Here is an 18,049-nt window from a genome sequence, read left to right on the forward strand (position 1 = left end):
AAAACCCTTTGACTGAGAGGTGAAAAGCTACAACAGTAGCTAGGTGAACTTTGCCGGAGCTCAATGATAAATATGAGGTTTTTAATTGAACAGGTAATTGAGAATGTGTGACAGACAATACTCAAAAGAAGCTGTATATCTCTGCCCGCACCCAGACTGGAAGCATTTTCACTTCTGCAGGTACATTTTCCTTGTTGGAGGTTTTCTGCTATGAAGCAGTACAGTTTGTACCTCTGGGGAGCAGTCTTGTCCTATACCAGAGAACCATCTAGTAGCCAGGCTTCAGGTGAAGAGCTGAAAGATTCAGATGAGTGATCAATCCCAACTCTTGGGTGAGGAGGTTCACTGTCAGGGGAATAAGGAGAGAAAATCACAGAAACAGGCGAGTCAGCTCTGGGAACCACACCTCTCTTGGATAAGATAGTGCTAAGAGGATGGCTACTAATTTTTCTTTTTTCAATTTCTAAGAACCTTAAGCAGTAAGAGAATTGGAGGATAAGCATAAAGCAATACATGAGGCCAAGGAATGTCTAAGGTATTTCTTGTCAAGGTGTGGAGGTCCCATCCCCTATAGCAGAATTGTCTGCACTTCACACTGGATGGAGTTTTGAAGGGATGTGTCAGTAGCTGGCCCCAGGTAAAATATCTCTGGGAATACCAGCTCCCATTCATACCAGTCATTCAGCTCCCATTGTGGTCTGTGTCTGCAGAGGGAATCTGCCAATGAGATCTGTAGTCCCGAAAGATAAACTGCTGAGATTTGCCCACGGTGTAATATTGCACTAGAGTTCCAAAGTTTTATGGATTTGGTGCATAAGGACTGGGATCTTGCTCTTCCTTGACGACTGATATAATACATTGCTATTCTGTCGTCCAGCATGATCCTGATTGGGTGGCGCCTGTTGCTGGGTAGGAAGTGCTTGCAAGGGTAATGAACCACTCTGAACTCTAATATGTTGATATGGAGTATGGCCTCCCAAGGAGTCCATCTTCCTTGCGCTATGAAGTTCTGGGAGCGTGCGTCCCAGCTTATCACCGAGATGCCTGGAATGACGGTCCTTATAGGAGGAGGCTGCAGGAACAGAACTCCCACACACTCTTTTTGTGGATCTTTCCACCAACTTAGAGTGTTTAGTACTCTCCAAGGAACTGATACCTGTTCCAATAGACTGTGCTTGTTGGGGATATAGATGGTTCTCAGCCAGGCCTGAAGACACCAAGAGTGTACTGTTGCTAAGGGTGCCACAAATGTACAGGCTTCCATACGGCCCAGAAGTTGTAAGCAAGTCCATGCTGTGATTTACTGTGTCTTTGAACTTCAAGGTAAATCTGTCCTTGGGCAAATACTCATTGGCACTGGAGAAGTCCACAGTGGCCCTGATGAAGTCTGTGTTATCTGGGTATAAGGGTAGATTTTTTCAGATTGAGACAGACGACTAGTGAGTGGTAAAGAGCTAGAGCTTTGCCAGTTACTGCCTGAGCCTCTAGAAATGAGCAACCTTTCAGGAGCCAATTGTCCAGGTAGGGGAAGATGATTATTTCCATCTAGCAAGATGGACTGTGGCAACCAATAAGACTGTGGTAAAGACCTTGGGCTGGCAGAAAGGTGAGATAGAAATAAGCATTCTGAAGGTCAAGGGAAATTAACCAATCTCCCGGATCCAGAGAGGGAATTATTGTTCCTTGGGTTATCATTCTGAAATGCTGATCACAGATGAAAGTGTTGAAAATCCTGAGGTCCAGACTCGATCTCTGTCCTTCAACTCTCTTCAGGACCAAGCAATACCAAGATTTAAACCTTTTTAGAGGAAATCCAGTAGAATAAGTTCAATCGATCCCAGTGTTAGGAGAGATTATACCTTCTGTCTCAAAATATTCTTGTGAGAATGGCCCTGAAGAGGGATAGGAAAGAAGGGTGAGGGGGTGGTAAGGAGCTGAACTTGATGGAATGGCCTGTGAAAATCAACTCCAGGATCCATCTGTCTGACGTGATGCACTCCCACAAAGGTAGAAAATGGGACAGATGATTCCCATAAGGGTGGGAGAGGGGGAGGTGCAGTGTAGGATCCAGAGTAGATGGTAGTTCGTGGCCCTTGACCAATAGGTCAAAACTGGTATTTTGAGGACATCACTGGTTGGGAGTTCACTGAAGAGGAGGGCCCTTTCTTAGGGAACCTGGGCTTCTTCCTGGGGTGGGGGGATTCAGCTGGTCTCAGGGGCTAGTAGTGGACTAGTCGAGATCACTGAGCAGTCTGCAACCTGCGAAGAGACCCGACTGTGGTGTCACTAACCAACTTGCGTCCCCCAAAAGGAAGGCCCTCAACAGTATTTTTTACCTTCTGGAGGAGGCTGGAAGACAGCTGCCAAGAAGCTTGGTGCATGACTACTGCTGTAGCCATGGAAAGTGCAGCTGTGTCAGTGGCCTTGAGCACAGCCTGTAGAGGTGCCTTAGCAATTGTCTGGCCTTCTGTAATGAGGGCCTGAAATTGTCCTCTCTGATCCTGAGGCAAGTGTTTAATAAAGCCTGAGAAAAAGAATAGTTTTTGAAGTCATACTTCGCCATCAGGGCTTGGTAATAGGGCTTGGTAATTGGCTATTCTGAATTGCAAAGAAGCAAATGAGTATCTTGTGACCCAGAAGATCCAGTCGCTTTGGCTCTTTGTCTGATGGTTTTGAATGGAACTGATGTTACCTGTTCCTCTTGTTTGCGGTCTCAACAACCAGAGAGTTGGTTGTAAAGTAGGAGGAAAAAAAAAACACTCTGACCCTCTGGGTGAAATATGATATTGCTTGTCAGCCCATTTGCAGGAGCTGGAATAGTAGCTGGAGCTTGCCACACCTTGCATTACTTGGGCTAATGAAACATCATTGATGGGCAAGGCAATCTTGGCCTGGGGAGATGGATGAAAGATATCTGATGGAACGTTGGGGTTCCTGTATCTCCTCCAGTGAGTCTGTAAACTGTCCACTATATGTTTCACCAGGTCTTGAAAGGCCTTGATATTATCACAGTAAAATAGTGGAGGAGGCATGACAGCCTCATCTGATGAGGAGGAGCACTTGTGGGAAGGTGTTTCTTCCTCCTCAGTGAGAAGTATTGTAAGAGCAAGGCTCAATAACACTGTTTGTTGCTCCTGACATGCCCTCTTACAAGAGGAGACCTGGTAGAAATGGTCACCATATGGGTCTCAGGGGTTCCAGACTGCTCACTGAACTGGGACAAAGTAAAAAAGGAAGGGCCCCACGGTAGTCCTTGCCAGGGTCCATGGGTGTGTTTCCCACTAAGAGTTTCCTCCTCAGGTTGAACCTTAAGAGAAGGTGGCAGGAAGGCAGAGGACCCTTGTATAGACACTTCAGAGTCAGATGAGGTGTCATTCCCCATATCCACTGGGGGAGTGGATGATGCCAGCACTGGAGGTCGAGTTGATACCAGACTCTAGCATGGTATATGCACCTTTATTGGTAAAGAGGTTTGATAGGTGGGTTGGCTGATGAGGTGGCACCAGGGAAAGTTGTGTTGGTACCAACTGGAAATCTTTCTCAGTACCCTCAAAGTGTGTCCATGGGGACCTTGTTGGTACCAGAGGATGAGACACCATCGAAGAAGGCATAGACGGAGAGTAAACAGGTTCAGAAAAATGAGTTGATACAGTGGAGAGTGTCTCAACAGTGGCAATTCAGGCTCTTCCAGGGAACAGAAGTCCTTGTCTAACAGGAATCTGGATGGTATTGGGGACTCTAGATGGGGATCCTCAGGAGTCAGTATGGCAGGTGGAGATGGTACCAAAGAATAAGAAGTGTGTGATGAGGATTTTGTCTAGACTCTGAAATCCCTGTTTTGAAGGCACTGAGGCCAGTCCAAACATTGATGCCACTTAAGGAGGCTTCTAGGTAAGTGGCTTCTTTGCCACTGTTGCAGAATTGGTACTGGAGGGGATGAGAGTCTCAGAGGAATCCGTAGAAGGATGCAAAGTCTCCTGAGACCCAGACCCAAGGGAGACTTTCCCCATTTCTTATCCTGTTTAAGAGAATGGAGTCTTTTCTTCTTTGAAGGTCTGCTGCAGAGCCCCCTGGGTCTTTGCTTACCACTAGAGCAGAAGCAGTCAGACAGGTCCCGGGAACATTGGGGTGACATGGACCCATGAGTCACAGTGAGCACTCAATTAGCAGGAGTTTTAGCCTGTCTTCTCTCAACTTCTTAGATCTGCTCTTAAATCCTGACCAGAGCTTACATTTGGAGAAGATATTCAGTGTTGTCACAGCTGTGTCAGTCCCAGAATATTAGAGACACAAGGTGGGTGAGATAATATCTTTGACTCGTCTGTCTTCTGTTGTCTCTCTCACCGACACCTGGTCCAATAAAAGATATTGCCTCACTCACCTTGTCTCTCTAATTTGGAGGGGATGTGAGACTCCCAAAGGCAGCCTGAATGTTCGTCACTGTGGGGAAAAACCGATGGCAGGTCTGGCAGGGTTTGAAGCCTGGCCTGTTGGGCATAACCCATACTCAAGATCATATAGTGAGGACCAAGAAAAGCGATAAAGGACCATATCAGGCAAAAAGAGAGGATGAGGGGAACCCCCACTCCAACTGTGCTAAATAATGGAAAAATAATAAAACAAAAAGTACCACTAGAAAAATAAGGAAAAAAATAAGCGAGAAGTATACAAAGCAGCATGGCTAGAAAATGGACATTGCAATGCATCATGTCAAGCTGCAGGCAACTGAGAAGGAAATGGAGTTGCGGCAGGTCCACCCCTTCCTATATACTATTGCATTGGGGCATGAGGGTATTTGGGGTGCAGGCGTAGACCCTGCTGATGAAAATCAGGACAGGAAGTGAATAAAAATATTGTATCTAACTAAAGTGACAGGGGAATTGAGGTAGGCGGAATTTAATTAGGAGTTTGGAATATGGCCAGCACACCCACTCTTGCAAAAACTCCCATTGGACCTTTCATGATCAGAAGTGATAAAAGCCTCCATTTGACATTTCATCGAAAAGACTGCACCACAAACATGTGTACTCCCTACACTGTGATGGAGTACTAAGTTCCGACACACGTGCTGAATTACGTGCATCACTTTCAAAACAAAACAAGATACTGTAGGAAGTTTTCCACTCCAGTGCTGACTAGGCCTGACCCTACTTAACACAAGAGTTTCTCTGAGATCATAGTGATATAGTTGCATGAAAGTTTAAAGCAAAGATCAGATTTAATTTTTTTAAAATATAATTTAAAAACACTATAATAAGCATGTCATTAGTACAGTGTTTGTCACTCTGTTACTCATTCAATTAAGAAGAAAACAGTTCAGCAACACGAGACAGAATTCTATAGTTAAGAAAACAATTGTGTTAGAAAAGGACTGATCATTTAAAAGGTCAAATTAAAGCTAGCTTAGTCTCCTGCTCTAGACTCAGAAACCCATATATGATTGTGCTGCCTCTGCAATTCAGAACTCCCAGATCGTAGGTGGAGAGAATGGTGAGGAATAGGAGTCCCTCCCTATCAATTTCTCTGGCTGCTCCTGAGGGAGGCTCAGATACTACCCACCCAATTTCATCTTGGCTAGAAGGTCAGTGGATGTGACACAGAGTGTTGAGAGCCCAGAGCTGGTGTCAAAGCAAGTAAAATAGAAAATCCATATTCTTGAAGAATCACTCGGTGAGAACTATTAAGATTGGTAATTACTTTAATCCTTTGCCAATCTAATCACATGTACAATATATACGAACCTAGAACAAGCAAATCTGAAAATGAAGGCTACTCACCTGTTACTAGAGTTCTTTGAAAGAACCTCTGCACATTCCCACTCTTAGGAGTGTGCAGAGGCCACTCAGAGAAGGAAACTAAGTTAAATTAGAAACATAACTGTTACATACCATGTCAGAATTCTAACTTTTATATTTTAAGAGCAGTGCAGAACTACACTCTCAGACCATTAAGAGTTCTTCGCAGCACCGAGAATCCTGAAAACGAAGTGTAAGGTGAGTAGGTAATGATTTATCATCCGCTTACTCACCTTGTGCAGTCACTGGAGTTCTTCAGGACGTGTGTCCCTGTGGGTGCTGCACTTCAGATGCGCTTATATGCGCCTTCAGTCGGAAACTTTTGGCGGTAGTGCCTGTCCTTGCTGCACACCAAGGGCATACAGGGCTGCACGGGCAAGCTGCCCTCAGTTTGTTCTCCACCACAAAGTCCCACACAAGAAACACTGGAACAGGGGAAAGAGGACACGTGGCAGAGCACTCACAAGGACACACATCTCAAAGAACCCCAGTCACTGCACAAGGAGAGTAAGGTCTCTTTTTTCCTTGGAGTAGTCTCCCTTTGGGTGCCCCTTTTCAGGGGGCTTTCAAGCAGTATCCTCAACATGAAGCAGCTTTGCAGTTGAGTCCAATACTAAAGACAAGACTGCATTTCCCAAGGCAGCGTCTCATCTAGAAGAATGAACCAACATGTAGTGCTTGGAAAACATATTTATTGCAGACCAAGCTGTAGCTCTGAAGATCTGGACAAGGGGAATGTTTTTGAGTAATGTCACAGAGGTAGAGAAAGACCTCATGGAATGGTCAATACCCTAGAAGACACTTGTAAATTGGCAGATTCATAACAAGGAATAATACATCCAGAAATCCATCTGGAGAGTCACTGGTTGGAGATTGTGGATCCTTTGGACATTCAGCAATTGCTAGTCTTGGAGATTTTCCAAATGATCTGGTTTGGTCCAAATAAGAGGCCAGTGTTCTCCTGATGTCTAGGGTATAGAAGGCAACATCCATCCTGGTGTGATGTGGATTCATGAAGAAAACTAAAAGATAGATATCTTGATAGATATGAAATTCAGATCACACCTTATATAGAAAATTTGGTATGTGATGTAATGAGTCTTTGAGTACGTCTACACTGCAATTAAATACTCATAGCTGGCCCATTTCATTTGACTCAGGCTCTGGAGTAGACTTGTAAAATTGCGATGTAGACATTTAGGCTTGAGCTGGAGCCTGGGTTCCGGGCTTCCCCCACATCACTGGGTCCCAGGATGGATGGAAGACTCATCACTGGGCAAACAGCAAGCGTACCAGGCCTATCTGGGCCACACTGGAACTATTAATATGATCTTGGCTTTGTCTTGCTTGATCATGTTTATCACCTTCAATATCAGGGGCACTGGAGGAAATGCATACAGAAGGCCCCTCATCTACTAATGAGGAAAGCACTTCCCGCAGTGTGTGAGGGGAAGTGCAACTCCTCAAGTCAGGAAAATGTGATTGAGAATCCAGGACTCCATCTCTCATTTGTAATTGCTTGAGAAGTGCCTGCTGAAGTCATCAGCCTCAGTGTTTTGTACCCGAGAGGTAGGCTGCCAAAATTAGGATGTGGTTGGTTATACAGTGGTTCCATAGCCTCACTGTTTCACACAAAGGGGATCTCATGCCTACCCCACCGTCCATCACACCAGTTGATATAGAACATGCAGACTACGTTGTCCATCATGATTTTTATGAAACTGCTCCTGATTTAATGGCAGGAAGTAGATACAGGCATTTCTGACTGTCCTCGGCTCCAGGATGTTGATGTGCAACTATGCTTCTTGGGCAACTATGCTTCATTTGCCCTGAATGGTGTGGATCCCTAAGTGTGCTCCCCAACCCACCAGAGTTGTAGCCTTCATTATGGTGATGGCTGGGGAGAGCTGGATGCATGTCTGGGTCTTTCCACCAATTGAGTACTTGTACTCGATGAGGGACTGACACCAGTTTCTGCAGGCTGCATTTGTTCGGGGACATAAACCATCCTGAGCCAGCCCTAGAAACATCAAAAGCATAACCTAGCGTGTTGTGTCACAAAAGTACAAGCTGCCACGTGTCTGAGTAGTTGAAGGTGATTTCTTGTTGATGTTTGTGGACTGATTTGAATTTTTGAGATGAGGTTTGTTAAGGACATGACACTGTCCATGGGCAGGTAAGCTCTTGCTCATAGTGCATCTAAGGATGCCCTTATGAATTCTATCCTTTGCACAGGTCTTAGATTTACTGATGCTGAGATGAATACCTAATCCGTGGAACCAGAGACATTGCTGTCTTTATGGTGGAGAGAATCTTGTAAGACTGGCCCTTGAATAGCCAGTTGTCAAGGTACGGAAAAACAATTATCCCCAGATGAAGATAAGCAATGACCACTGCCAATACTTTCAAGAATAACCTTGGGGCAGAAGACAGGCTGAAAGGAAGCACCTGATCCTGGAAGTGATCTCAACTGATCAGAAACTGAAGGAATCTCTTGTGAGCTGGATAAATCGTGACATGAACATATGCATCCTGAAGGTCAAAGGCTGAAAATCAATCCCCCAGTTCCAATGATGAAGTTATAGCTGCAAGAGTCACCATCCTGAATGTTTGTGCCTTCAGCAAGTTGTTTCGGAATCTTGCATTCATTCACTGCTTCCACAACCAGAGAGTTAGGTGCAAGATTGGAAAATAAAAATTCAGAGTCTTTGTCTGGACTTTTTTTTTTTTTTTTTTTTAAATCGGCATGCTTACATGGTGGTGGTATTGTTACTAGAGTCTTTCAAATGGTCTTGGTAGGATTCAGCAGGGCTCATTAATTGGCAAGGCTACTCGAGCAGAGGGTGTCCACTGGAGAATATCCAGGAGCTTATGCTGTGACTCTGACCTCCTCTAAGGGGATCTGTAAAGAGTGTGCAGTACATTTCATTAAGTCCTGGAACTGTTTGAAATCATCAGCCAAAGGTGGAGGCAGCATAATCATCTCATCTGGAGAGGAGGAGGAGATATTAATTTGCAAAGTAGCATCCTTATCTGTTCTGGCCTCCTGCTCTTCAAAGGATTCCTGCATGTGAGGTAAAGGAGGAGAAAGAGATGAAGTAGGAGAAAGTCTCCTTCTATGGTCTCCAAGAGAAAGACTAGGGACGCATGAGAATTGCTGTTGATATTTAGGCCAAGGATCCCAGGTTAGCCACTGAGGGGGGTCCATAGGAAATGGGATGGTGCTTGAGTCAGTGTGGGGCACGGATTTGTCCTGGGTGTAACTCCCTTCTCTCCCCAAAAATAACAGGAGGGAAGTTCCTTTGGTGAGTAGGGGAATCCTGCACTGAGATTAGGAGTCAGAAAAGAACTCCTCATCTAAAGGAAGTACTCTGCCACTTTTAGAAGGTGCTGGAGGACTGAACGGTACTGGGGAAAGGTCCAGTCTCAGTCACCATGTCACTCTTGCTACCAACAGACATTTGGTAACCATTATTGGTGAGACTTCAGCTCATCTGAAACGAATAAATAACTGGAGTTTCTGAATTCCTGTGGTACAGAGTGGGTTGGCACGGGGCAAGTTTCAGAGTCAACCAACAGCATAGACGGCTCTGGTAAATCTCATCTGATGGAAGTAGACAGTAATGAAGAAGATGGCTTGGGAGGAACCGAAACAGTGTAAGTAGTATGCCTCTTCCCTGGCACATCATCTTCCTGGCCTAGGAATGGAGAGTACTGAGTATATTGTAGGTGTTGTCCTTTTAGGAGTAGAGTGCTTAAACTCCTTCACTACAGTGTCCTGCTGCTGTGGTATGGAGAAGGATCCTGGTACCGAGGCATGTTTGGTGCCTTTAGTCTTAGAGGAGCTTGGAGCTCCAGGCACAGGGCTGGTACTGATGGAACATGGAGACTCAGCAGTACCCATATTGGGATGTGAGATCTTCAGTGTTATCTTACTTTGAGGAGAGGAAGGTTTTCTCAAAGCAAAGAACTGGCCCTCTTTCTAGGAGTCTTTCCTGAGTTCTCTGATGATCCTTCCCAAGTAGACCTGGACAAGTATGTAGATATTCATGGGACACTATGCTCATTCAGAGACTGCTGTGTGGGGATGGAGATGGGGGTCTTCTTACCTGGATCCAAGGCCAGATGGAGAGAACACTCCATCGTTAAGAAGTTAAGCTTTGTCTGCAGATTCTTCCTAGCTCTGCTTTCAAAAGCTGAGCAGACGATACACTTTTGAGGGATATGTGTTTCTCCAAGCAACAGATATGCCAGGAATGCCTATCACTGATCAGCATAGCTTCCCAGCAACTGTGGCATTGTTTAAAACCCAGAGACTCTGGTATACCCTGGGATGATGGGGATCTCAAAAGAAAAAAGAAATGGGGGGAGGGGGGTGATTATAGAACAAACCTCTCTACAAAATGAACTATTGAAAAGGTTAAATTTAAGGAAAGGTAAAGAAAGAAAATGAGACTGAAGACAAGTGGGTACACTAGCACTCCATCTCAGACCAAGTCTGTTGAGAAGGAACCGACGGTGGTTAGTCTGCACGGCCTTACATGCCCTCGATAAGGAGCATGAGGATGTGTATGACTCATGTGTGGCCTGACGAGGATCTACACAATAAATCTCCAAATCAAAGGCACAAATGGAGCACGCTTAGGGACACTGCTTGAAGACCACCACAACATTTTATAGTTGTTACTGTAACACCACTTGTTCAATTCATTTTATTACCTCCATACTCTATATTCAGTCTTGCTGTTTTTTTTTGTTTTTTTTTAAAGAAATCTAAAGGCAGTTTCAAGTAGATAGAAAAGAAAAGAAAAAGAAAAAGGAAAAAATAACTAGCTGTGACAAGTGCCTCTACCTTTAGTTTTGAAGGAGAAGTTGCAGTAGTTGCAGTGGTAAGGACGGACATCTGTATGCGTACGAATATGCTTCTTCAACATACTTGGTTTCTTACAACGTATACCACATTCTTCACAGATATACTTTCCCCTTCCTCTTCCCCGAATATACACGTATTCTTCATTTGATTTGTACCTAACAACAATATGGTAACAGTGAGGAGGTTTGTTATGAAGTGGGTTATTTTCTAGCTAAAGTCCTATGTCAGCTAAAGTCAGAAAATTAGAATTGCAGTAGAATGAATGGAATTCCAGAAATAATGTAATATGTGAATGAATGATGTCCAAATCAAAGCCTGTCTCTGATCAACTCATGGCATTTTAGTCTTCAGTTATTTTACTAGGTGGAATCCTAATGTCTAAGAATGGGCTTCCCCCCATACAACAAACATCTAGATTCCAAACTTAATCTTAAATCTGTTTAACACATACACACACTTCTAAAAACTGTCAATTTTTGAGGGGAGGAGGAAGGTGCTAAAAGAAGAACATGTTGGAGACTGATGTCTATGTAACAGGAATAGTCTGGGTTATGACAGTGAAAAATTCCTCACACATCCCTACCAATGTACTTCACTCTTAACCTAGTGGGACCCCCTCTGGATGAAAGTGTACTTCAGAGTCTACTGCCATTCATTACTTGGCTTCTCTGCTGAGAACATCATCCAGGATGCCACTTGAGGTGATGATTTTTTGTGAAGTGGATCCTACCCATTAGGAAATGGGCAGAGAAAAGCAATATCACTTTGCCTGGGCAGATGGTAATAAACTTATGCTCACCATTGCCCTGGATTGGATTCATCAGCCTAGAAATGAATGGCCCTGGGATCTCATCATCACCAATCACCTAAGTCATGTCGTCTCTCTTCTCTTTGTTCCCCCCCAAAACCTTTAAAAATGTCAGTGTTACTTTACTATTACAAAGAACTGTTGAAATATGTTACATGGAGGGTGCCACATGCAAGTGACTTATTTTGATGAGCCATTTGATATCTGATGCAAAATGTTACAGTACTTATTATTTTCAGTAAAATTTTCAGAGTGCTTTGGAAGCTAGAGCTCTCCAACTTTTTCACAGCATAGAATGCATGTAAACAGAGATTGTATTGAGGACCACCATCCTGCCCAGGCCTGATCACTTAGACCAGCTCCCCTCCCATCCACAGTCACAGAACATAATTGTGGCAGCAACAGAAATCACTTACATGGACTGGTAACATTAGGAAAATACCTATGCCTCTAGCTATAACATCAGACATTTTTAATGTGATGAGTGTCGTGTTCTTTGGAAAAAATTAATCCCACTCTTTACTGTTTCTTCATTTAATCTTTCTCCTTTTATCTGTGCACCACCATGGAACATATGATTTGCTGTTTCTCTAGGGAAAACCAGGAAACATTCCACAGACCATCACTGGTCTACATGCCACAGTTTAGGAACTGTTAATTGAAATAAATTGAAAGAGGAAACAACATCATACTATCAAACAAAGCCCAGAACCAAGAAATAATTATCCCCAACAGTTTTTGGTTAAAAACATATATACTTGCCCTCCATCAAATATTTTAACTCTTCTTGGTTCGGTTTTGGTAAAGGAATTTTCTTTATCGTGCTCTGTGCTCGTTTCAGAGTTTTCTTTATTGCTGAATTCACTTGGAGTCATTTTTTTTTTATTTAATGCCCGCTGAAAGAAAATAGGAAATTTATAAATTTCTGAATACAGTTGATGTTAGCACCCTTCATTATGTTATTCAAGTCAGTAAATTAAAAGTAAACAAAGTAAAAAACCAATTATATGTACAAATTGCTTTAGAAGCCATACCTGTAACACAGATTGCAGATCTTATTTCCTACTTTTTCCTATTACACCTTGAGAGTTTATGGACCCATTAACCATTATGGAAATTACTCTTTCATGGCAAATGGGAATGCTGTGAGTTTGCATTCAAAGTGGCCTCCTCATTCTGTGTCAAGGGCTCGGCTTAGGTGGGGTTATGGAACAAGCATGAAGTTTGGGCCACAAACCTACTTAGTCCCCTGAAATCTGAAGAGGCCCTCCTATGCCTCTCCATGTCTCTTGGCCCCTTTTATCTCTGTGGCAGAAGCCATGAAGTCAGTGGCGGTCATGCTAGCTGCAACCTCAGGACTCTCTCAGGTGATGTTCCTCAGCTGCACCAGGATGCTGCTGTCCTCCATAGTTTGACTAGAAGTGAGAACTTTTAGCCATACAAACCAGTTATTTCCACTTTCTCCTCTGGAACTGCTAGTATTGTATCAGGACTACATTTCATGAGCACCATACATTCCAATGACTTGCTCATTAGAGCAGTCACAAGGGACTGCTGGGGACATATCTCCCTCAAAAATTTGTGTCTTGTAGCTGCAATGCTCAGATTCTACCGGGGCACATGAACCACTAGTATCTCACTGCCTCGAAGGGCGGCTGACAACTGGCAACAGAGATGAAGAGGGGAGAAAGAGATACTTATAGGTTATATTAATTTAAACATATGTTTCACTAAGTATCACTAAAGGAGGTTTTGGAATTAATTGAGAAACTTACCAGTAACAAGTCACCGGAACCAGATGGCATTCACCCAAGAGTTCTGAAAGAACTCAAATGTGAAATTGTGGAACTATTAACTATGGTTTGTAACCTGTCCTTTAAATCAGCTTCTATATCTAGTGACTGGAAGATAGCTAATGTAACGCCAATATTTAAGAAGGGCTCTAGAGGTGATCCTGGCAATTACGGACTGGTAAGTCTAACGTCAGTACCGGGCAAATTAGTTGAAACAATAGTAAAGAATAAAACTGTCAGACAAGTAGAAGAACATAAATTGTTGCGCAGAAGTCAACATGGTTTCTGTAAGGTGAGATCATGTCTTACTAATCTATTTGAGTTCTTTGAGGGGGTCAACAAACATGTGGACAAGGGGGAATCCAGTGGACATAGTATACTTAAATTTCCAGAAAGCCTTTGACAAGGTCCCTCACCAAAGGCTCTTACATAAATTAAGTTGTCATGGGATAAGAGGGAAGATCCTTTCATGGACTGAGAACTGGTTAAAAGACAGGGAACAAAGGGTAGGAATAAATGGTAAATTTTCAGAATGGAGAGGGGTAACTAGTGGTGTTCCCCAAGGGTCAGTCCTAGGACCAATCCTATTCAACTTATTCATAAATGATCTGGAGAAAGGGGTAAACAGTGAGGAGGCAAAGTTTGCAGATGATACAAAACTGCTCAAGATAGTTAAGACCAAAGCAGACTGTGAAGAACAACTTCAAAAAGATCTCAAAAAACTAAGCGATTGGGCAACAAAATGGCAAATGAAATTTAATGTGGATAAATGTAAAGTAATGCACATTGGAAAAAATAACCCCAACTATACATACAATATGATGAGGGCTAATTTAGCTACAACTAATCAGGAGAAAGATCTTGGAGTCATTGTGCATAGTTCTCTGAAGACATCCACGCAGTGTGCGGCAGCAGTCAAAAAAGCAAACGGGATATTAGGAATCATGAAAAAAGGGATACAGAATAAGATGGAGAATATCTCATTGCCCTTATATAAATCCATGGTACGCCCACATCTTGAATACTGCATACAGATGTGGTCCCCTCATCTCAAGAAAGATATACTGGCATGAGAAAAGGTTCAGAAAAGGGCAACTAAAATGATTAGGGGTTTGGAACGGGTCCCATATGAGGAACGATTAAAGAAGTTAGGACTTTTCAGCTTGGAAAAGAGGAGACTAAGGGGGGATATGATAGAGGTATATAAAGTCGTGGGTGGTGTGGAGAAAGTGAATAAGGAAAAGTTATTTACTTGTTCCCATAATATAAAAACTAGGGGCCACCAAATGAAATTAATGGGCAGCAGGTTTAAAACAAATAAAAGGAAGTTCTTCTTCACTCAGCACACAGTCAACCTGTGGAACTCCTTGCCTGAGGAGGTTATGAAGGCTAGGACTATAACAGGGTTTAAAAGAGAACTGGATAAATTCATGGAGGTTAAGTCCATCAATGGCTATTAGCCAGGACGGGTAAGGAATGGTGTCCCTAGCCTCTGTTTGTCAGAGGGTGGAGATGGATGGCAGGAGAGAGATCACTAGGTCATTACCTTTTAAGTTCACTCCCTCTGGGGCACCTGGCATTGGCCACTGTTGGTAGACAGGATTCTGGGCTGGATGGACTTTTGGTCTGACACAGTATAGCCATTCTTATGTTCAGATTTTCACTGTAAGAGTGGTCCATTCACAATTTAGTAACTTTCAAAGCAGAGATTCCAAAACCCCTTGATAACAGTATTCCATATTTGTTTCTTATTGCCAGAGAAAATTAAGAGAGTGTACCAGTCATCTAACAAAGCAAAATAATGTTTTAGTTTTCCCTTGATTATTAAAGGAGACTATTTTCTATCATTTTTTCTGTGAAGGCTGAATTCTACAACATTTACCAGTTGAAATCTAATCCTTCCAAGTCTAGGGTATTTATAAAATGAGGCAATGATCTAATTAGCTGACAGTTATTACAGCCATATTTATAAATTGTTCTACCCACATAGCTGGCATAACTAGCACATTTTCTAATACTAATAAGCCAATAAAATGGTAGGAGAAAAATATTAGACTCATTATTTTAAATGCTTTTTACTGGATATAAAAGTGAATGCTGGAGGTTTTAGGATTCACAGGAAAGGCAATACCTCAGCGATTTATTTACATTGATTGCGTATTAAAACACTGTAAACTACATTTCTTAAAGGGTGACAGTCATCCTGGTATGAAGGGATTGCACAAGTTCCTCTGTGCCACTTGAGCCATGCTTTTGCTTATGTAGAAGTATGGTGCAGAGAACTGCAGCATTGGGGATGGGTCAAAGGAGAAACTAGTATATTCATAATTTGACATATCCAATGACCCTAACAGTCTGCACAAGTGCAGGATGCTGCAGCTGCTAATCCAGCATGTAAAGTTGATACATTTCTGTGCCCTGACTGGTACTGGTCTTTCATTTCTCCAGACTCTAAATACTTCTTCCACATCAAGCCTGATAATTTTGGCTTTATACAGTGGAACATAAATTTCACCCTCATGCAAAAATATTGTTAATGCAACATGAAGGATAAAGGTATCTAACACTCTGGACAGGAGATACCAGAAGTTCAAGTGGCTGTGCAAACTTTACTCAACCATACTGAACTTCCTCTATATTTCATGGCATACATTATAGCTTACACTATAAAAAGTAATAGACTAACATTTATGTTTAACAAGGGAAAGGGGAACAGAAAATGCAATTTATGTGCAATGTGGCCAGCAGTGTGTGATCATTCCCAGCACTTGGAATTTGCTGACTTTAAGTGCTTGATCTTTCAATCTTAATGAATTAACTTTTTTTGTTTGCACATTTAATTTGTAATGGTATAAAAAGGAAAAGGGGAAGAGAATCCAGAGGTAATTGGTCTATGTAGCTTACAAGCTCTTGGACCATCTGCACCAAGGTGAATCTAACTTTTATAAATATATGACCTATTCATAATGGCAATGAGACAGGATATTCAAATCCATGTGTTCAAAACTACCATCCCACTTCCCACAGTCACATATTTTAATGAACTGGTTTATGCTAATTTAGCACTGGTTTTAGTGTTCATAACATACAAGGTAACCCCAGTGAGCTGTAGCAAAACTTCTGCTATTACAGAAATGCACGAATAGAAATATTATTTGAATTTCTGTCAGAGAGAATTGCAGGAATCACTGAGTAATCTGGAAAATCTGCATTTTTATTTATTTTTTGTAAATCGTGTTTGTGAAAAGTACCAAATTGACCCTCATGAAGACTCAGGTCCTCTCTTTATCTGTTTGAGAGATACAGTGCAGGGACAGGCAATACAATCCATTAATGTGCCCCACTCCTAACCGAAAGGACCCCAGCTTGTGGTCAACTGATAAGAAAAATTATACTGGACAGTGAAAGTTTCCTTTCTTCAATTACTAATGCCTGACAACCCTCTCAGTGGCTTTTCCCCTGTTCTTATGACTGGAGGCAAAGGGCCTGATTCACCTCTGCATTATTCCAGTTTTCTGCCACACTAAATCCACCAACTTCAGTTAGTGGTATAAAACTGGAGTGACAGTGATTAATGCAGCACAGAGACCAGGATTTAACAGCTACTGCTGGCACGTACAACTGTCCCATGGAAAACTACACCCAGAACCAAAGTCTTCAAGAGCTATAACTTTCATTCTATAATACTCAATCATTTTTCCCCGTTGGCACAGAGCCATTTAGGGAAAATGTTTTTTAATATTTCGAGATCGTTTGCTAGTTTAATAGAAGACTGCTCCGATTTAACTTCTTTCCAATGGTGAGTTGGATTGTTGTCAAACATAATCCAAGAAAGGAAATGATCTGATTAGTAGGTATTTTCCATTCTTCAGCCTACTGATGGCAAAAAATCCTCACAGTGAACTGTACCAAGAATCACCTCAGAGAGGGAATCAAATTTTAAAAGAATAGTACACAAAATTAGGTACTATCTAGTCTTAAGGGAGCTACTGAGACACCACAAATAATATCCGGTGATTGAACTTGTAATGTCTAGGGAAGAAAATGGAGTTTGGACCAAGTAGCTACCTCTCCTGTCCAAGAGGCTGCATTAGCTCACTGGGCCTTTAATTTATTTGAACATACTGTATTTATTTATTTTAGGAGCAATAGCCCCTCATCTATTACACACATCTTTGGGGTGTACTTTAATCAATGGTCCATGCCCACACTATTTCCTCTGGTCCAGTTAATGGTAAAGAAAAGAAAGGGGCCCTGGATTCCTTACTGCCTGCATTTACTTCAACATATCTTCATTCTTCTTTTGACATCTAATGTCAATAGAAATACCTTTTTAAGGATTGGGATTAGCTCAGAAAGGTGATAATATCGTAATAGCATTCTGAGCATCCAGAAAAACAGTTCAAACCCTACTGCTTGAGTCAGTTAAACCTGAACTGGACTGGAGGAAACAGCTGAGAATATACTATAGGAAAAAATCCTGCATTAGTAAGGTATATGCTAGACACATTAGGTCTTTTCTATCCTTAATTTCTATTTTTCATCCTAACCTTCGCACAATCTGAGGTATACATTAATCTTCACGTGATGATTTCTTTCAGCACTTTCTTCTTTTATAACTCTTAAGTACAAGTGCTAGTCACTCAATTTGATGACAGTCAGAAGCTGGAGAAATGGAGATGAATTTCTCTCCAGCTTCACCATAATAATATACTTTTAAAAAAAATCAGCATATAAACTTGAAGAAAAATTAGCAACTTTGCTTCTTTGGCAGCAGAAT

At 42.2% G+C, this 18,049-nt stretch overlaps 1 protein-coding gene across 15 annotated transcripts in view; it reads right to left on the reverse strand.

Moving 5' to 3' along the window:
- Positions 1-18,049, reverse strand: part of HIVEP1 (HIVEP zinc finger 1) — a 184,149-nt gene that overhangs the window by 23,667 nt on the left and 142,433 nt on the right. For all 15 annotated transcript variants that reach the window (XM_048839838.2, XM_048839839.2, XM_048839842.2 and 12 more), the window contains 2 exons: positions 12,239-12,372; positions 10,648-10,823 (listed from right to left, as the gene is read on the reverse strand). In XM_048839838.2, coding sequence (XP_048695795.2) covers positions 10,648-10,823; positions 12,239-12,372 — 310 coding nt within the window. The remainder of the gene's footprint in view (positions 1-10,647; positions 10,824-12,238; positions 12,373-18,049) is intronic.

Source organism: Caretta caretta, chromosome 2, assembly GCF_965140235.1.
Source record: "Caretta caretta isolate rCarCar2 chromosome 2, rCarCar1.hap1, whole genome shotgun sequence".
NCBI classification, from domain to species: Eukaryota; Metazoa; Chordata; order Testudines; family Cheloniidae; genus Caretta; species Caretta caretta.